The sequence below is a fragment of the Ranitomeya variabilis genome, chromosome 5 (genome assembly GCF_051348905.1).
Source record: "Ranitomeya variabilis isolate aRanVar5 chromosome 5, aRanVar5.hap1, whole genome shotgun sequence".
Lineage (NCBI taxonomy): Eukaryota > Metazoa > Chordata > Amphibia > Anura > Dendrobatidae > Ranitomeya > Ranitomeya variabilis.
In genome coordinates this window covers 37,380,164-37,402,006 of record NC_135236.1, presented here as the reverse complement: position 1 = coordinate 37,402,006, position 21,843 = coordinate 37,380,164, and the positions used below count along the sequence as shown (strand labels likewise).

Genomic DNA, 21,843 nt, shown 5'->3' with positions numbered 1-21,843 from the left:
CATTTAACATGGTATCACGCCCGTAGGTGTAATAACATGACTTAGAAGCACCGACATCGCATGCATGCGCGCGGCTTCTTTACTGCATTAATACTCTAAAGTCGGCATGTGTACACTCAGGTTCAGAGGCGCCCTGCACATGATCAGAAGAGGATCAATACAGTGAGGGTAAGAAGCAGAGCACATGAGCGAGGTATATAGTGCTGGTAATGACGCCGCTGCTTGTAAGTCATGTTATGCCCACAGGGTAGAACATGCTATGTAGGCCGACTAGCCTGGAGACCCGAACACCCCATCGACTAGTCAAAGGCCTCATTTACATATCATAAAACAGACTTTAGAAATACTTTTTCTAAACATCTGTTTATGTGTGTAATGTTATAAAGGGACTGTTAGGCAGGATATTTAGCAATGTAGACACAACTGCTAGTGGTTCTGGGGGGACAGGTCCCCTGTAAGATCCCTATAAGATCTGATCTGCAGAACTATTAAAAAGGGACAGTATTGACAACCCCTTTAGGTTGATTAGGTGACACCAGCACCTTTAAAAACAAGTTTGTGGGTGGAAGCAAATCTCTTGTCGATTATGATTCATTGGAAGGTCAGGACCTTTGACTCATCCCCAAGCAATTTTAAGGGTGGGGGGACAACAATGTAAAGAGCAACAAAGGCTATCCAATCCACTGCAGCAAAGAGAAGCATTTAAAGACACAAACCTGTTCTCTGTAAAACTTGGTAAGGCTATGTTCACATGTTGCTTTTTTGCTGCAGCCAAAATGCAGGTTTTGCTGTATTTTTTAGGATAACAAATTTTAACTTTGCTTCCACCTTGGAAGCATGAAGAATGGCACAGGAACGGTCCTGTCAGACTCTTTCAGAAAAGAACACAAATGACTCTTATAGCAAATCCTCGTTAGTATAGTGGTAAGTATCCCCGCCTGTCACGCGGGAGACCGGGGTTCGATTCCCCGACGGGGAGGCAACATTTTTTTTTATTACTTACAAATGTAATGAAGACGCGATGGCGACCCACACTATATCATGAAAAGATCACTTCAAAGATTATAACTTAGTGCACATGAATATCACTTATATAGCTGTATTCTCAAAGTTGCAGGAGTATGTAAAGTTTACTTTCACATAACCTCTCTCACCACCAGTAATCCTCCATATACACCATATATAACCATAAATTCTATGGGCATGTGCATACAAGTCTTTTAAAAGCCAGAGAACCTGAAAACTTCTTTTAAGCAGATTGCCAGTAGCTTTTTTACTCTGGACTGCCTTTTTATTTTTTTTATTCTATAAAACATTTAACAGTTCCCAAGTAGAAGCCACCAGAAAACTAATTAGATCACTTCTTCTAGCCGCTTTACCACTATCGAAGCTTGAAGAGTTTTTTAAAGCTATTTTTCAAGCGGGCTCCATGCAAAATCTGCCTGAAAGACACTGTGTGCATATACCCTCACTAAATTTTGACAATTTTTTCCTTATTAACTGAAGTACTTTAAAATGCAGTATACACTAATGGGGTTAGATCCCGAGACTATACTAGTCGATCAAATCACAGGACATAGCTAAGGTGTTTGGAATTCAAAGGAAAGTCTATGGGTATGTACACGGCTGTGCCTCAAGCCCCACGTTCCAGACTACAACATATCAAAAGATGATCAAGCTGTTGGTTACACCTTAAACATGGTCATGTCTACATAAAATACTACTATAGAATATTTCTGTAGTCGTTATAGGTCACTATATTGACATTGCTACTTAATAGATCTGCAGCACAGAAATAAAAATAATACATCTGTTCCCCCGATGTTGGTGTTATGATCTCCAGCGATCATGTGACATTGCTGTCACATGATCACTTCTACCAGTCAGCGTCTGTTTGGCTACATCCTTTTAAAGTGACATAACCACTGGTAACAGGAACAGCGCTGGTCTAAGTAGATTCTAGGGGCTGGAGTAGCACTTCTAGCATACCAACCACCAGCATTTTTTACGTATATGACAGGTGGATGAACCAACGCCCCTTCATAGCCCCACCCATCTGAGTGGAACTGATTTAAACTGGCAAGAAAATGGCAAAAGTCGCAAAATTTTGCACAACTCCCCCATCATACATTTTTTGCAACTTTTCAAAGTTTTCACATCAGTTTTCTGGCTTTAAAGGGAACCGGTCAGGTCCCCCGTGCCCCCAGAAACTTTAGCAGTTGTGTCTACATAGCTGAATACCCTTTATAACATTACACACAAACAGATCTTTAGAAAAAGTATTTGTAAAGTCAGTTTATGACATGTAAAAGAAGCCTTTGACTAGTCGAGGGTGCCCTAGTGTCCACAACTTAGTCAGTCCTTTTAGCAGGTTATCACGCCCCTGTGGGTGTAATAACATGACTTACAAGCAACATCATCGCATGCATGCGCACGGCTTCTTTACCCCACTGCATTAATACTCTGAAGTCGGCATGTGTACACTCAGGTTAAGAGAGGCGCCCTGCACATGATCAGAAGAGGATCAATACAGTGAGGGTAAGCAGAGCACACGAGCGAGGTATACAGTGCTGGTAATGACGCCGCTGCTTGTAAGTCATGTTATGCCCATGGGGTAGAACATGCTATGTGGGCTGACTAGTCTGTGGACCCGAACGCCCCATCGACTAGTCAAAGGCCTCATTTTCATATCATAAAACAGACTTTAGGAATACTTTTTCTAAACATCTGTTTATGTGTGTAATGTTATAAAAGGACTGTTAGGCAGGATATTTAGCAATGTAGACACAACTGCTACTGGTTCTGGGGGGACAGGTCCCCTTTAAGATCCCTATAAGATCTGATCTGCAGAACTATTAAAAAGGGACAGTATTGACAACCCCTTTAGGTTGATTAGGTGACACCAGCACCTTTGAAAACAAGTTTGTGGGTGGAAGCAAATCTCTTGTCGTTTATGACGATTCATTGGACGGTCAGGACCTTTGAGTCATCCCCAAGCAATTTTAAGGGTGGGGGGGACAACAACGTAAAGAGCAACAAAGGCCATCGAATCCACTGCAGCAAAGAGAAGCATTTAAGGATACAAACCTGTTCTCTGTAAAACTTGGTAAGGCTATGCTCACATGTTGCTTTTTTGCAGGTTTTGCAGCATTTTTTAGGATAACAAATTTTAACTTTGCTTCCATCTTGGAAGCATGAAGAATACAATATAAGACCTATGTGAAACCATAAATCATTTTTATGTAGAAAAAAAAGGGGGAGGGGGGAATTGAATCGGTAGGGAAAGGTTTACTTAACACATTGGCAGGGATTCAGGATGTTAAGCATTGTTCACTTTCACACATATCACCAATTTAATTAAACTGTACTGTGCTAAGACCGTTTCATATCCAAAAATGCTGCAAAAACAGAGCACTTTTTTACACTTGCTCATTGCTTTCTATAGGTGAAAAAACGCTGCAAGTTTGTGTATGAGATTTCGTGAAATTTCATAGCTTTTGCTGGTACTGTAAAAAGCAGCTTTTAACTTGCAAAAAAGAGCAACATGTGAACATAGCATAAAGGTGTGTGGGAAAACATACATGGAGATCAAGAAGTGCCTTGGCACATTGCCTAGGATGTCCCTACCACTCGTGTATGATGTACTGACATGGAATGCTAGCTTGTGGCCTTTGACACGATTCACTGTTAAAAAGTCAGTAAGCTCACTCTGACAGATTGTAACGGTTACTGAGCTCTTTGCAGATTTATGACCAAATGAAAATTCTGCTCTCTTGTGATGCGGCTTAGGACGATGTATCAGCTGAGAGGAGCAAATAAAAACAAAAACTCCCGTCAGAAAGAGCTCTGATGTGTTTTCAGTTAACTTGCTCTGAAGCCAACAATGAACAGAATAAAACAGCGCAAACCTTTTCATCACTCCTAACTGCAAAAAAATTAATTTTAGTCCCAAAAAATACATAAAAAAAAAATAAAAAATCCCTAATCACTTCAATCAGATCAAATATAGACATTCCAATGTTTTCAGTTACGTCTCTCTGTGTATGTTCAACTATATCTATTCAAGTCATTCACATTTTAGAAGAACACATTCACAAATTATTTAAGATTTAGTGGTCTCTGTAAAACAACAAATAACTCCTTGCCAAATATAATATCCTAATGGTTCCTTGTGTAGTGCAAAAATGTACGTTGGAGGGATACAGAGATTATGGAAATTAAATACTACGTCACAGTAATTTTGCTTCACAAAAAAAGGTTTTATTTTTTTATACAAAATGTTACTTTCCATTAAATAATAATAAATATAGAAAGCAAACATCTGAAATATCATTTCATTATAAAAGATGGCACAACAAAGTTTCATAAAAGGCACTGAAATAAGTTATGACCCCAGAATGACCGTTATGGTGGTAGAATGACATACAGGACAATCAGCTGTCATCTACCTGCAAACCATACACGAGACATCGCAACCCACATGACGCACCTCCTACGATCTACTGCATATCAGATTTCAATTACCTGATACTCTAGCCATTAATTACCTTCCTTGTTAATTTAATGTTTCATGTAGAACACTTACAGGGTGGAGGTAGCAGAGATATTGGGAGCTGCTCGTGGGGTAGAGGGAGTCCTCCATTTAGTGGTCTGGTCACTGACATACCACAGCACAGTTTGCAAACAGTGTTTAGTCCGCTCCTTACCATTACATCACACTGTCGCAGCGGACGGTACTGACCATTCACACACAATATAGAACTCGACCAAATCCTATTTCCAGATACCAGGGCGTCCCCCTCGTGCAGCCACCCTCTTCAGAGATTTGGGGGGACCAGAACGACGCTGACTGGACAGCACCTGAGATGTATAGTGGGCAGGTGGCAAAAAGTATTGAAGAGATGGAAAAAAAAAAGCACATTTCAGTATTTACAGGGGTGGTCTGATATCTATTAAAATGAAATTGAAAACGGCAGATCATTATTATAGGGGTTATCTGGTCTTCTGATAATGTCTGAAGCCTCTCGATGTGCTTGTAGACTTCTGAATCCCAAGAGAGTGACGTGCACACTGTCAGGATTATCCAGTACTGCCGGTGAGAGCGGGCGGTCACGCAATTTGCATACTTGTAGTCACATTCCAAATAGACCGGCCCAAATTATCTTAATACAACTGAATTAAGCGAAAACAGGCACATCTAGGCGGCACGTGACCACACGTATGCAAATCGCAATACTGGTGAATCTTGGCAGAATGAACACTGTTAGGATTCAGACGTCTGCAGTCATTTAGAGTGACGGGACTATAGACTTTTAGCTGAAGCCCAGGCATTCCTTTTAAGATTCTGTAGAAGACATACCTCTTTCTTTACGGCTTCTGGTCCTCTGGCAGGATTTTTCTTGGGATTGGTCAAAAGTTTGGAGACCTCTTCCTCATTCTCATCTGACCTGTAGAAATGGGCATTGTGGCTTTTAATGCGTCCATAGACATTAGACTAATGTTGGCTGAAAGTGCCGATTTCAGTTGGACCAGGTGGCAGTCTCGTGTATGGGTGGCTCCTGTTTTCCCCGGACACATGTTGTTGGGGGAAGAGACTTCTACTTATCCAGCTTGTCAGATTTTCGGCTGCCCATCCTTTAGTTCTCCTTAAGATGAGCCGCCATTAGAGGAGTTTGGTAACTGCTCTCTCAGAGTACAAGGTAGCGTTTGCTAAGCCGAGCATTCTTGTATATGGGAGAGTTGGGGGAAGATGGTTTGGCCAATAACTTATCTATGGGGGTTGTGGAGGGGGAGCTTTAGAATTAAATGACTAGAGTTGAGGAAAAGATTCCTAGGACCGTAGTCCAGTGGCCACGTTAGTAGGCCGTGACCCTGAGAACCACCACCTACCTGCTGGCTTTCCAGGCACCTCTTCTGATTAGTAGACCAGCTGCAATGCCATCACTGAGGAATGATGCCTCACCTGGCCTACTAATCTGAACAGGTGTCGGGGATGCTGGTAGAAATAGTATTGCAGGACTCTGTTCGGGCGGCCAATGACTACTAGGGTCCAGCAAATCTTTTTGTTGAAATCTAGAAATGTCAAAAAAACTATACAACATTAAGGTCTGAAAAGTATAAAATATATAGTACAGACTTATATTACCTGTGAAGGGGCCACTCTCCTCTGCGCTGCAGAGACTGGGACAACTGAGTAGTATCTGGCAGAAGAGAGGATAATTAACCGAGAACATAAGCACAGTAAACAGAGTCTACATGTATATCAGAGATATACAAAGAGCCCCTCTGTCTCTGTACACTACACCCTCATCCAAGTATATACCATATTTACTCCTCAAACCGCCCGTAGACCCAACCGCTTCATCTTACCAGTGTTCACATGTAGCAGACCTTTATTCAGTTCATTGAGGGGGTCTCCCGGAGTTCGATCAAGTAACTGACAGGAAATGAGAGTGCAAATAATGGGAAGTATTCAGATCAACTGTAATCTTACGGCAAAATACACAGGAGTAATGATAATGGCCCTCACCATGCGTATGTAGTACTGCAGAACTGGATTTGGGGTGGCCTCGTCTCCTCCCCAGTTCGATGTCATCTGTCTAGCGTTGGCAGGATCTATGTGACTGGGTTGATTCAGGGAACTTTGAGTTTCAACTGTGGACACTGAGGGAGAAGAGAGACACAGGTATGAATGAGCAGAGTTACCTTCTTGATCTGATCCCCCACTGATGCATTAAACCCCCCACAGACACCTCTGCTCATTAGCTCAACTCCCTGCCGTGCCTTGTTAATAAATAATTTCCTTCCAATCCTTTGAATTAACTTGTTATTTACCATAGACAAAGATTATACTCAGCACAACATTGTGCACCAGAGGCAACAGAAATGAGACTCTGCGACTACCGGATACATCTTCACATCATGTATGACGGCCCTGTACCTCGTCCGATAAGCTGCAGAAAACAACTGCAGATGAGAGGCCAAGAAAAACCTTCCCTGCCAGTTCTCCAAATGTGTTCTACATGTACAAATATTCACTGATCCCCATCCCATCGGGGCGATTTTATGAGACCTGTAACTTTTTATTTTTCTGGCAATGAATCTTGACACCCCCAAGGTTGTTTGCATGTTAATGACAGGGCCAATTTTTACAATTCTGACCACTGTCATCTTATGAGGTAATAACTCTGGAACGCTTCAACTGATCCTGGTGATTCTGAGATTGTTTTTCGTGACATATTGTACTTCATGATAGTGTCAACATTTCTTCTGTAAGGCTAGGTTCACATTGCGTTAGGGCAATCCGTTTAGCGCTAGCCCTAGCGGATTGCGCTAACGCAATGTTTATTTAGGGGCCGCGTTCAGGGGTCGCGTTAACGTCCCCGCTCTCGCAGATCCCCGATCTGCGAGAGCGGGGAACGGACCTCGGGTGCGCCGCAGACGCTGCAAGCAGCGTCCGAGGCGCGTCACAGAAGAACGGCACATCACTAGCGCGAGCCGAAAAAGGCACGCGCTAGTGATGCGCTGCAGGCGAAATTTACATTGCTGTCAATGGGTGCGCTAACGGACCCGTTCCACGGCGTTAATTGCGACATTTTCGCCGTGCAACGCTGTCCGTTAGCGATCACCCACTAACGCAATGTGAACCTAGCCTTAGACTTGTGCTTATGCGTGAAAAAAAAAAAAATGGAAGTTTGGCAAAAATTTAGAAAATGTTGCAATTTTCAAACGTTTATTTTTATGTCCTTAAATTAGAATTATATTACACAAAATAGGTAATCGATACCATTTACCACATGTCTACTTTAAATCTGCATAATTTTTAAACATTTTTTTTTGTTAAGAAGTTATAGGGGTTAAACTTTGATCGTCGATTTCTAATTTTTTCAAAATTTACAAAAACATTTTTTAGTGACCACATCACATTTGAACTGACTTTGAGGGACCTATATGACGCCATTATAAAAGCTGCACCCCTCAAGGTGCTCAAGACCACATTCAAGAAGTTTATTAACCCTTCAGGTAATTCACAGGAATTTTTAGAATGTGTAAGGAAAAAATTAACATTTAACTTTTAAACTTTAAAAATTAATTTAACTTTTTTTTTTCACAAAAATGTTACTTTAGACCCCAATTTTTTTATTTTCACAGGGGTAAATGATAAAATTGGACCCCAATATTTGTTGTGCAATTTCTCCTGACTATAGCGATACACCATATGTGGGGGAAAACTACTGTTTGGGTGCACGGCAGGGCTCGGAAGGGGTGGAGCGCCATTTGACTTTTTGAATGCAAAATTTGATGGACTAATTAGCGGACTCCATGTTGCGTTTGGAGAGCCCCGATGTGCCTTAACAGTGGAAACCCCCCACAAATGACTCCATTTTGGAAACTAGAACCCTAAGAGAACATATCTAGATGTGTAGTAAGCACCTTGAACGCCAAGGTATTTCTCAGAAGTTGATAACATTGAGCCGTGAAGAAAAAACAAAACGAAAAACAAAGAAAAAATTTTTTTCCCACAAAAATGTTATTTTAGCCCCAATTTTTTTTCACAAGGGTATCAGGAGAAAATGGACCCCAAGATTTGTTGAGCAATTTCTCCACAATACACTGATACCCTGTATGTGGTAGTGACGATTTTGACTCCATGGGCGTTTTCCAGAAACAAGCAGCAGTTGATGTTGCAGTGTGAAAATTGCAAACTGATGTGGTAGTGACCAGTAAGTTGTAGTGACCAGTACAATGTGCCCAGCTCATGCTTCTGGAGACACAAACCCATAAATTAGGTGAGGTCTCATTGCTACAGAAATGCCAAACATGTGGACGTTAAATGTGGTTTAGGCACACTGTGTGGGCTTCAAAGGGAGAGGGGCATTTGGATTTGGGAGCACAGAATTTGCTGAATTTCTTTTAGGGGGGCGAGGAGATATTTAAAGCTTTTCCAGAGTCTTTGAGCTACCATGAACATAGAAGCCTCCTATATTTCCATTAACAAATGACTGACCTAGGTGGGGACTTTTACTGTGAACTGAGATGTAAGCCTTTATTGGGAACATTTTATATAATGTTTGGGATCACATTTATTCTGTGCTCTGTGCTGAGCACTTACTTTGAGGTTTCCATGTAAATTTCAGAGTGGCGTGATTCAGATGAAACCCTGATGGATCCTCTTTTTCAGAAGTGCACAAAACTGTGGCAAACTGCATTTTTATGCAAGCCTAAAAGACAGTCTGATCATAGCCCAGACGGCGTCCACAGTGCCTTCATGTGCATCATTATAGGGAATCTGCCACCGTGGGTTCCAGCTGAATCCCATATTTCAGAGTTTTACACGGAAACCCCAAATACACTACCGTTCAAAATAAATGTCCTTATTTTTTAAAGAAAAGCACAGTTTTTTCCAATGAAGCTAACATTAAATGATTCAGAAATACACTCTATACATTGTTAATGTAGTAAATGACTATTTTAGCTGCAAATGTCTGGTTTGTAATGCAATATCTTCATAGGTGTATGGAGGCCCATTTCCAACAACCATCACTCCAGTGTTCTTATGGTACTTTGTGTTTGCTGTGTAAGAAGGCGAATGGATGCTTAGAATACCCATGTCCAAGTATGTTAGCACAGCTGAAAACAGTTTGGCTGATTAGAGAACCTATAAATCTGCCCTTCCTTTGAGCTAGTTGAGAATTTGGAGCATTACATTTGTTGGTTCCATTAAACTCTCAAAATGGCCAGAAAAAAAGAACTTTCATGACAGTCTATTCTTGTTCTTAGAAATGAAGGCCATTCCATGCGAAAAATTGCCAAGAAACTTAAGTTTCCCTACAACGGTGTGAACTACTCCCTTCAGAGGAGAGCACAAACAGGCTCTAACCAGAGTAGAAAGAGAAGTGGGAGGCCCCGCTGCACAACTGAGCAACAAGACAAGTATATTAGGGTCTGTAGTTTGAGAAATCGACGCCTCACAGGTCCTCAACTGGCAGCTTCATTAAATAGTACACGAAAAACGCCAGTGTCAACGTCTACAGTGAAGAGGCGACTCCAGGATGCTAGCCTTCAGGGCAGAGTGGCAAGGAAAAAGCCATATCTGAGACTGGCTGATAAAAGGAAAAGATTAATATGGGCAAAAGAACACAGACATTGGACAGAGGAAGATTTAAAAAAAGTGTTATGGACAGACAAATCCAAGTGTGAGGTGTTTGGCTCACACAGAAGAACATTTGTGAGATGCATAACAAATGAAAAGATGCGGGAAGAGTGCCTGACGCCATCTGTCAGGCATGGTGGAGGTAATGTGATGGTCTGGGGTAGCTTTGGTGCTGATAAAGTGGGAGATTTGTACAAGGTAAAAGGGATATTGAATAAGGAAGGCTATCACTCCATTTTGCAATGCCATGCCATACCTTGTGGACAGCGCTTGATTGGAGCCAATTTCATCCTACAACAGCACAATGACGCAAAGCACACCTCCAAATTATGCAAGAACTATTTAGGGAAGAAGCAGGCAGCTGGTATCTATCTGTAATGGAGTGGCCAGCGCAGTCACCAGATCTCAACCCCATTGATCTGTTGTGGGAGCAGATTGACCGTATGGTGTCAAAAAAGTGCCCATCAAGCCAAACCAACTTGTGGGAGGGGCTTCTGGAAGCATGGGGGGAAATGTCTCAGATTACCTCCGCAAATTAACTGCTAGAATGCCACAGGTCTGCAATGCTGGAATTGCTGCAAAGGGAGCAAAGATTTAAGGAGAAAATTATTATTTCAAATAAAAATCTTTTTTTCAAACCTTGTCAATGTCTGGACTAGATTTTGCATTCATTTGGCAACTCATTGGATTAATAAAAGTATGAGTTTTCATGGAAAACACAAAATTGTGTGGGTGACCCGAAACTTTTGAACGGTAGTGTAAATGTGGGCCAAGCCTTAATGCGATCGTTGGGCGGCAGAATGAACAAAATAACAGCAGGTGAAGAACTGGTTTTATTTATTTTTTACGTTTCTCCTGTGGTATAAGTGATTAGGCGACTTTATTCTTCATATTGGTGCGATTACAGCGATACCAGACTTATATTGTGTCTTTATGTTAGGTTGCTGTCACACACTAAAAGACGCTTTCTTTTTTGCAAAAACTAGCTTGTGCATTGCCATATTTTGAGAGCTATAATCTTTTCATATTTCATCTGACACAGTCATGTGTGGGCTTGTTTTTTGCGGGACAAGTTGACGTTTTTTATTGGTACCATTTTCGGACACATGACATTTTTTGATCGCTTTCTATTCTAATCTTTGGGAGGCAGAATGAACAAAAAACAGCAATTTAGGCTTTTTTTATGTCGTTCCACGCGTGATAAAATTGATAAGGCAGCTTTATTCTTCAGGTCAGTATGACTAGTACGATAACACAGTTATTTTTTTTATGTTTTGGCGCTATTTCACAATAAAAACTTTCACAGAAAAATTATTATTTTTGCATTGCTTTATTCTGAAAGCTATAACTTATATTTTCCCTTTTTTTTTTTTTACTTTGTACCACTATGGGACTTTCACCTTTTGCAGTCTGTTAGCTTGTAAAGCATAGAGATGCAGGAGCAGAAGCATTCCTATGCTTTACAAACTATGAGAGTGGTATTCACAGACAAACTTGCTACATCATGCTATGAGTGCGATCTAGCAAGTTCGCTAGCTGCGGTTACCCGGATCACATCAGGTCACCAAGGAAACGATCGGCCCCTCGCAATGACGACGCGGGGGCGCCAATCATAGAGCAGAGCAGGAAGAAAGTTTAAAACCTATGAGATTTTAAGATAGAAGAGATAACAGTTCAAAATCTCTCCCCCTTTTACCACAAATGTAAATAGAAAAATATAAAAAAATATATATTTGGTATTGCTACATATGTAATTGGGCAAACTATTAATATATGGAAATTTGTATCATTTGAAAAAAAGAAAAAAAATACGAGTCTTAGGAAATAACGACAAATTTTTCAGAATTTTCTTTAACCACTGAGATATGAATAAAAATGTTATAAGTTTGTTATCGCTTTAATAATAGTAACCTGCTGGAGAATCATTTCAGCAAGTCATTTGTACTTCACAATGAACGCCCTCGCTCCTCCAAAATAGATAAATGGTGCTCTGTTTTTTTCTGCACCATTTCACCTTATTTAGAATTCCTTAAATATAATATATGTGTGTGTGTGTGTGTGTGTGTGTGTGTGTGTGTGTGTGTGTGTGTGTGTGTGTGTGTGTGTGTGTGTGTGTATATATATATATATGCACACACACACTCTAGATGGTGGCCAGATTCTAACGCATCGGGTATTCTAGAATATGCATGTCCACGTAGTATATTGCCCAGCCACATAGTATATTGCACAGCCACAGCCCACATAGGATATTGCCCAGCCACATGGTATATTGCACAGCCACGTAGGATATTGCCCAGCCACATGGTATATTGCCCAGCCACAGCCCACGTAGGATATTGCCCAGCCACATAGTATATAGTCCAGCCACAGCCCACGTAGGATATTGCCCAGCCACATGGTATATTGCCCAGCCACATAGTATATAGCCCAGTCACAGCCCACGTAGGATATTGCCCAGCCACATGGTATATTGCACAGCCACGTAGGATATTGCCCAGCCACATAGTATATAGCCCAGCCACAGCCCACGTAGGATATTGCCCAGCCACATGGTATATTGCACAGCCACGTAGGATATTGCCCAGCCACATAGTATATAGTCCAGCTACAGCCCACGTAGGATATTGCCCAGCCACATGGTATATTTCACAGCCACGTAGGATATTGCCCAGCCACATGGTATATTGCCCAGCCACAGCCCACGTAGTATATTGCACAGCAATGTAGTATATAGCACAGCCAGAGTAAATAGCACACCCGAAGTAGTATATACTTACCTTCAGTCCGCCGCTGTCACCGCCGCATGCGCTGCGCTGTTTCCTTGTCGCAGCTGTTATAAATAACCACAGCCGTCATCACTGACCGCGGCCGCAAATTTAGTCACCGGCTTCTGGCGGCAGTAGGCCCAACAGCGTCCATGGTCCCGGCCGGCTCCGCCTTCCTCATGGCAACTCCGCCCCCTTTGCAGCGCTTCTGGCCGGGCCTGTACTGGCTGGCTGCGACCCGTGGCCACTAATTTAGTCCCCGGCTTTTTGCCGGGTTGGCCCAACAGTGCCCATGGTCCCGGCCGGCTCACCTGTCCTCATGGCGACTGCCACCTTCACAGCGCTTCTGACCGGGCCTGTACGGAGTGGGCGGGGACTTGCTCTGCATACTTCCTGGCCTCCCCTGCCCTTTTGTCTACGCCTACTGGCTGGCCGCGACCAATGAATATCCAGGACAGACAGACGGAAGTACCCCTTAGACAATCATATAGTACCGTAAATACTCCTACCTACTTTTTACTGACTTATTAAAGCACTTTATTTGTTTTGTAACCTCATTGAGCTTTGATCTTCATAGCTAGGTGTATACAATCATGAGAAAAGCTACTTAAAGTGGCCACTTGCAAGTTGTTCTCCTGTTTGAATCTCCTCTGAAGAGTGGCATCATGGGCTCCTCAAAACAACTGTCAAATGATCTGAAAACAAAGATTATTCAACATAGTTGTTCAGGGGAAGGATACAAAAAGCTGTCTCAGAGATTTAACCTGTCAATTTCCACTGTGAGGAACATAGTAAAGAAATGGAAGAACACAGGTACAGTTCTTGTGAAGGTCAGAAGTGGCAGGCCAAGAAAAACATCAGAAAGGCAGAGAAGAAGAATGGTGAGATCAGTCAAGGACAATCCTCAGACCACCTCCAGAGAGCTGCAGCATCAACTTGCTGCAGATGGTGTCACTGTGCATCGGTCAACTATACAACGCACTTTGCACAAGGAGAAGCTGTATGGGAGAGTGATGCGAAAGAAGCCGTTTCTGCAAGCACGCCACAAACAGAGTCGGCTGAGGTATGCAAAAGCACATTTGGAGAAGCCAATTTCTTTTTGGAAGAAGGTCCTGTGGACTGATGAAACCAAGATTGAGTTGTTTGGTCATACAAAAAGGCGTTATGCATGGCGGCAAAAAAACACAGCATTCCAAGAAAAACACTTGCTACCCACAGTAAAATTAGGTGGAGGTTCCATCATGCTTTGGGGCTGTGTGGCCAATGCCGGCACCGGGAATCTTGTGAAAGTTGAGGGACACATGGATTCCTCTCAGTATCAGCAGATTCAGGTTAACACATCCGAAACGTTGCCACGCCATTCAGGCTTTAAAGTCCACTTTTTTTCAATTATTTTGTGCCGCTTTTCCTTTTTCTGAGTATATATATATATATATATATATATATATATATATATATATATATATATATATATATATATATATATATATATATATACACACTCACTGGCCACTTTATTAGGTACACCTGTCCAACTTCTTGTTAACACTTAATTTCTAATCAGCCAATCACATGGCGGCAACTCAGTGCATTTAGGCATGTAGACATGGTCAAGACAATCTCCTGCAGTTCAAACCGAGCATCAGTATGGGGAAGAAAGGTGATTTGAGTGCCTTTGAACGTGGCATGGTTGTTGGTGCCAGAAGGGCTGGTCTGAGTATTTCAGAAGCTGCTGATCTACTGGGATTTTCACGCACAACCATCTCTAGGGTTTACAGAGAATGGTCCGAAAAAGAAAAAAAATCCAGTGAGCGGCAGTTCTGTGGGCGGAAATGCCTTGTTGATGCCAGAGGTCAGAGGAGAATGGGCACACTGGTTCGAGCTGATAGAAAGGCAACAGTGACTCAAATCGCCACCCGTTACAACCAAGGTAGGCCTAAGAGCATCTCTGAACGCACAGTGCGTCGAACTTTGAGGCAGATGGGCTACAGCAGCAGAAGACCACACCGGGTACCACTCCTTTCAGCTAAGAACAGGAAACTGAGGCTACAATTTGTACAAGCTCATCGAAATTGGACAGTAGAAGATTGGAAAAACGTTGCTTGGTCTGATGAGTCTTGATTTCTGCTGCGACATTCGGATGGTAGGGTCAGAATTTGGCGTAAACAACATGAAAGCATGGATCCATCCTGCCTTGTATGGAGCATCTTTGGGATGTGCAGCCGACAAATCTGCGGCAACTGTGTGATGCCATCATGTCAATATGGACCAAAATCTCTGAGGAATGCTTCCAGCACCTTGTTGAATCTATGCCACGAAGAATTGAGGCAGTTCTGAAGGCAAAAGGGGTCCAACCCGTTACTAGCATGGTGTACCTAATAAAGTGGCCGGTGAGTGTATATATATATATATATATATATTTCTTCATGACTATGAAAATTGTACATTCACACTGAAGGCATCAAGACTATGAACTAACACATGTGGAATTATATACTAAAAAGTGTGAAACAACTGAAATTATGTCTTATATTATAGGTTCTTCAAAGTAGCCACCTTTTGCTTTGATGACTGCTTTGCACACTCTTGGCATTCTCTTGATGAGCTTCAAGAGGTAGTCACCGGGAATGGTTTTCACTTCACAGGTGTGCCCTGTCAGGTATAATAAGTGGGATTTCTTGCCTTATAAATGGGGCATACATACATGCAATACAGAAATAAAAAAGAGGTATAAAAACACTGTATGTAACCCAGAATTGTATCAATACGAACATCAGCTGATCAGGGAAAAAAAACAAAACGCTGTGGCATGAAGTGGTTAACACGATTATATGATTACATTTGATAAATAATTACATTTAGAAAAAAATATCTAAAGTTATGTAATAACTTGTTTGCAGGATACCAGGGGATGTATGTAAAGTCTACTGGACAAGCGTGCGCAATACTCTGTCTTGTATAGCGAGAAAAAGAGAAGCACAATGTACAATCTAGACAAAAATCTTCACCAACCAAGAGGTCTCCAAGAACCCCTGAATGTCACTTGAGATCCTTCATGGGAGATTGATGATATCACAGACAAAGTAGCCTATCCACTCCCGCAAGACTATTGACATCACAAAGAACGAAGCCTATCCATAGCCAGGGCAATGACATCACTAACCTCCTGCCTCCACAAGCCTGGCGCAATCCCTACAGATCATACTCACCAGTTGTAGTCATTGTGCCATCCGGGTGAGGCTCCAGAGGATAAAATCCATGATGGCTACTGAAGCTGTGGCTCAGGTCTTCCATCTGCATTGGGTAGAAGATTTCTTCTGGGTCACAGACTCTGTTACTTGGCTGGTGACTACCATCTTGGCGTTCTCGATACGTAGAAGGGATTCTAATCTCGCGGCCATTTCCTTGCATAGTCATCTTGGATATAGGACTGAAGTTAGGAACCGTTATCGGAGCCTGATCCAGGCTGGGGTGAACAGCGGGGTTACTAGCTTCCCTCAAATGGTTACTGACCCCAGGGGTGGTGGAAGCAGAGTCTTCTTTCATGTGGTGATGGATTGGTATAGTACTTTGAGGCTGGTTATGATCAGTAGTAAAAGAATGAGCTCCAGAGCTTTTATACTGGCTGAATGTGTTTTTTTCTGAAGATGGGATATGTTGGTTCCCTCGTGTCAATGACTGTTGGATGTCATCCACTAGACGGCTACTGCTATCTCTCTGCGAAAAAAACACGCTTCCTGTGACCGCATTATCGCTGGTATTCTTGCTTTGCTCACTGAAGCTGGTCATCTCTGGGTAGGTGAAACGTTGGCTCTTATCCTCCACCGACTGGCCAGCAATATATATACCTATTGTGTCACTGGCCAGAATGTCCTGAAGTGTGTGGAGGTCCTTGGTCCTAAACAGAGTGGTTGTACCTGGTGTTCCTGGAGCGCTGCCTAAATGCCCAATATGGCCATCTGACTGGGTAAAGCTCAGTCTGGTATTGTTACCCACATGTGCTCCGTCTCCCAGAAATCTCTGACTTGATCCATGTACAGAACTTGGCTTGATGAAACTTTTGCTTTTGTCATCCATAATTCGATTGAAGTGGATTAAGTCGGTGCCGCTGCTGTCTGTAAGAAATCCGCCACCAACTCGACTGCCTCCATGACTATCCTCTAAAGGTTGGCTTCCGCCCCTCTGAAAGTGTCCATCAGTCTCTTTCCTTGAGTCAGTGCTGTCTTTCAGATGCAGGTTTCCGATCCCCGTAAGGTTTTCAGCCTCGACTTTTCCTGGTCTTGCAGGGACGCTGGTTTCATCCCCGTAGACGCCTTCTCTCGGTAGCTGGGATGTCCTCTGGTCATAGGTCTCAGTCTGCTGGTGGAATCCGGCAATGGTGGAGCTCTCGGAAGGAACCTACGTGGGTGATGAAAATAGAAGGATATGGCTTCAAATATTGTGTTGTGTTAGGGACATAAAATATTTCCACATCACAGTGGAGGGAACAGCAGCACAGAGTACTTCAGATAAGGTGTCAGAACAGTAAGCAGTTCTATTGTAAAACGTTCACATGTCAGGGTCAGACCTTGGCAGCAAGGACTCGTAAGGTCTGACTCCAGTGACTCTTCATAACGTCCTGAAGCTGCGACAACATGTCTGCTCTCTCGCTCTCCAACCGCCGAAGGGACCGAGACAGTTCTTGGCAATGTTCCTCTGAGCGAGACAGCCTGCAAAGAGAAAGGGGAGAGGACTTTAAAAGGGGACAATATATTTATATTTTTTAGTTAACTGCATCTATTTTAGGCTAGAAGTTAGTTTTTTTCGGTTGGATTTCATTTAAACTTTTGGCTCCTTTCATTTTTTACAGGCTCTGTTGTTTTGCTGCATTGTGTTGTGTGGTATTAAATCAGCTGAGAGGAGCTCATAAAAGACAAATAAAAGGAGCTACAAACTCTCCAGTTAGAAAGAGCTCGCTGGTGGATTCTCCGCTAACTCATTCTGCGGCCAGCAATAGACTAAAATAAATAAATAATAATAAATCTAATAAAAAAAAGCCTAAATCCTCATTTTTCTCTTGTTAAAAAAAAATTAAACATATCGACAGAAAAGTCGTTTTTTGGATCTCATTAATTGAAGCAGCGTCGCACTTCCCCAAAAATGGTCTCGATAAAAAAACATCACCTTAGATCGCAAAACAAAAAAAAGCCATCACATGGTGTCAGATGGAAACATTTAAGAAAGGCAAACAACTAATCTGCATTTGAAATCTGTTTTACAAAAATTGGATTTTTTTAACTTTTAAAAAAAAAATAATAACAATAAAAAGAACTTTCCAAGATTGGTGTCAGCGTAATTGTACTGACCTGGACAACCACGTTACTGGATCACTTTTACTGCACAGTGAACACCGTAAAAATAAAATCCGAAGAAGAATAAAACTCCAAAGCTCATTGAGGGAACCAAAAAAAAAAAAAGCGTGAAAGAAGGGAGAGGAAGAACAAACAAAAAACCCCACAAACGCAGAAAAGTAGCCTAGTCATGAAGGGATAAGGAGAAAGAGTTTAGGAGAACGGAGAGGGACACAGACGGATCAGATGGCCCCGATTCCTGACACAAGGACATGTCAGCCACGACAGCACATGGCCCGGTGATGGACTCACTTCAGCTCCAAGTCCACGACGATGTCTCGCTGGCGTCGCTCTCGCTCCTGTAATTCGCCCTTGAACTGGGACATCTGGCGGCACAGTTCTGCCTCATGCTGGGAGGTCAGATCCAGCAGCTGCTTCCTGGGACACAACATTCAGGATGCGGTAAGTCTAGGGCTAAGTTCCCACTATGAATACTTGGGGCGCTTTTCATGCTGCTTTTCTGTACCCATTAGTCATTGTAGGTTACTTGTGTTTTTTCTAGTTGTTTTTTTTCCCCCACTTCTCTTTTTCATATCAGGTTTTAACTTCTCTTTGATAAAGTTATGTACAAGCATTAAAAAGACAACAAAAACCAGCATTTTTTATCTAATAAGGTGCAATTTTGGTCCATGACAATACTCAGCAGAAAAAGCGCCTCAAATACTCATAGTGAGAACACAGCCTCATTTACTGCTGCTGTAATTCAGGTTGTGTGCCCAGTAATCTGGATGGAAGCTCCGCAGCATTTCCAGTGTGTACGCAGCCATCCGCACACTCATAGCCCCTCAGCTCCCTACCTGTGATGGTCCCGAACTGCGCACAAGTGTTGGGCGCTTTCTTCCTGAATCGCACCCAGTCTCTCCGTCATCATCTCTTCCAGCCTCATTTTGTGCTCGCTTTCAATCCGCACTTTCTCGGACTCGTTTCGTGCCTATAATGAGAAATGCCAAAAGTAGTCATTCTTACCCCCTACTGACATCAGACGTAATAATCTGTCCCTGCGCCAATGTGATTATTACTTCATTTTGATTGCCTACGCACATGGGTGGTGTACGGGCAATTACCGCCAGGTGTCGCTGATCCGGTCATGCACCGCTCCCGGAACTTTAACCCCTGAAATGCTGCGATCTAAATGCATTCGAAGCATTCCGGGAGGCAGCAGAGGGCTGACATTTCTGAAGCGATGAAAGCTCACCTAAATTACGGGTGCATTCCTCCAGAAGCACGGGTTGGGCATAGCGTACTGGTCACTGCAGCGTACTGGTCACTACAACCGCAGTTTGCAATTTTCACACGGCAACATCCACTGCTGCTTGTTTCTGGTAAATACCCATGGAGTCAAAATCATCACATCTGTAGATAAATTCCCAAAGGGGTATAATTTCCAAAATGGGGTCACTTGAGGGGGGGGGGGGATTCTGCTCTCCTAGCAATTAGGGGCGCTGTATATGGAGTCCACAAACTGTTCTAGGAAAATTTGCCCTCCAGGAGGCAAATAGTGCTCCGACCTCCCGAGTCTCTCCTTATGGCTAAGCAGTACTGTACAGCCACATATGGGGTATTACCACATTCAGTAGAAATTGTGGGACAAATTTTGGTGCCATTTTTACCCACTTCTTGTGTGAAAATGTAAAATCTTTGGCTAAAACTAAATTTTGTTGGTAAAAATTTATTTTTGTCTTCACTGCCCAATGGTATAAAATTCTATGACACACCCATGGTGTCAATATGACCACTGCACCCCTAGATGAATTCACTGAGAGGTGTAGTTTGTAAAATGGGGGTCACTTATGGGGGTTTCTGTTGTTCTGGCACCTCATGGGCTCACCTAGTGGGTCATGGCACCTGCAAACCATAACCGTAAAATCTGGCGCTCCTTGCATTCTTAGCTTTGCACTGTGCCTGAAAAATATTTCCCGTTTACATGTAGGGTATTAGCACACTGAAGAAAAAATGGACCACTACTTGTTGTAAAAAAAAAATTCCTATTAGCCCTTAGGAAAATTAAAAACTTGGGGCTAAAACAACATTTTAGTGGTAAAAATTTAATTTTTTCTTTCTTCACCGCTCAGTGGTATAAAATTCTGTGAGGCAAATGTGATGTCAATATGATCACTGAACCACTAGATGATTTCATTGGTGAGTGTAGTTTGTAAAATGAATTCAAATATAGGGGGTTAATATAGGGGGTTTTGGTTGTTCTGGCACCTCAGAAGCTCTGCCAATGTGACATGGCACCCTCAAACCATTCCAGCAAAATCTGAACTCGAATATGGTGCCTCTTCCCTTTTGAGCTTTGCACTGCGTCTCACTGCGTAGTTTTCCCACACATATGGAGTATCGGCGTACTCAGGAGAAATTGTACAACAAAATGTATGGTGCAATTTCTCCTGTTACCCTTATGAAAATGCAAAAATTGGGGCTAAAAACATTTTTTTTCGAGGAAAATGTGATTTTATTTTTTTCACGGCTCAATATTATTAACGTCTGTGAAGCACCTGGGGTTCAAGGTGCTCACCACGCATCAAAATACATTCCTTGAGGGGTTTAGTTTCCAAAATAGTGTCACTTGTGGGGTTTCCACTGTTTAGGCACAACAGGGGCTCTCCAAATGGGACATGGCGTCTCCTAATGATTTCAGGAAATGTTACATTCAAAAAGTCAAATGATGCTCCTTCCCTTCCGAGCCCTGCTGTGCGCCCAAACAGTAGTTTTCTCCCTCATATTGGGTATCGGCGTGCTCAGAATAAATTACACTACAAATTGTATGGCGCATTTTCTCCTGTTACTCTTATGAAAATGTAATATTTTGTGCTAAAAACACATGTGGGGAAAATTAGACATTATTTTGGCTCAAAGTCATAAACATCTGTGAAGCACCTAAGGGTTCAATGTTCTCAGCACACATCTAAATTAGTTCCCTGAGGAGTGTAGTTTCCAAAATGGTGTCACTTGTGGGGGGGGTTCTCACTGGATAGGCACATCAGAGGCTCTCCAAATGCGACATGGCATCCGCCAATTGTTCCAGCAAATTTTGTGTTAAAAAAAAAAAATCAAATGGCGCTCCTTCCATTCCGAGCTCTGCCATGTGCCCAAACAGTGGTTTTCTCCCTCATATGTGGTATCGGCGTAAATCAGGAGATATTACACAACAAATTTTGTGGTCCATTTTTTCCTGTTACCCAAATAGTCAAAATAAAAAAAAAATGCATCTGAAGTAAAAAGTTAAATGTTCATTTTTTTCCCACATTCCAAAAATTCCTGTGAAACACCTGAAGGGTTAATAAACTTCTTGAATGTGGTTTTGAGCACATTGAGGGGTGGAGTTTTTAGAATGGTGTCACACTTGGTTATTTTCTATCATATAGACCCCTCAAAGTGACTTCAAATGAGATGTGGTCCCTAAAAAAAAATTATGTTGTAAAAATGAGAAATCGCTGGACATCTTTTAACCCTTATAACTTTCTAATAAAAAAAAAATGTGGTTCCAAAATTGTGCTGATGTAAAGTAGACATGTGGAAAATGTTACTT

At 42.3% G+C, this 21,843-nt stretch overlaps 1 protein-coding gene and 1 non-coding gene across 2 annotated transcripts in view; one reads left to right on the top strand and one right to left on the bottom strand.

The window, feature by feature from the left end:
* Positions 1-907: 907 nt before the first annotated feature.
* TRNAD-GUC (transfer RNA aspartic acid (anticodon GUC)) lies at positions 908-979 on the top strand. The gene has a single exon. It is a non-coding gene; the product is annotated as a tRNA-Asp (tRNA).
* Positions 980-4,241: 3,262 nt separating this feature from the next.
* Positions 4,242-21,843, bottom strand: part of CNTROB (centrobin, centriole duplication and spindle assembly protein) — a 37,515-nt gene continuing 19,913 nt past the window's right edge. The window contains exons 11-19 of the mRNA XM_077261662.1: positions 19,109-19,242; positions 18,564-18,689; positions 17,489-17,630; positions 16,131-17,319; positions 6,530-6,663; positions 6,370-6,436; positions 6,146-6,200; positions 5,360-5,447; positions 4,242-4,860 (exon numbers count right to left, since the gene is read on the bottom strand). Coding sequence (XP_077117777.1) covers positions 4,774-4,860; positions 5,360-5,447; positions 6,146-6,200; positions 6,370-6,436; positions 6,530-6,663; positions 16,131-17,319; positions 17,489-17,630; positions 18,564-18,689; positions 19,109-19,242 — 2,022 coding nt within the window. The 3' untranslated portion in view covers positions 4,242-4,773. The remainder of the gene's footprint in view (positions 4,861-5,359; positions 5,448-6,145; positions 6,201-6,369; positions 6,437-6,529; positions 6,664-16,130; positions 17,320-17,488; positions 17,631-18,563; positions 18,690-19,108; positions 19,243-21,843) is intronic.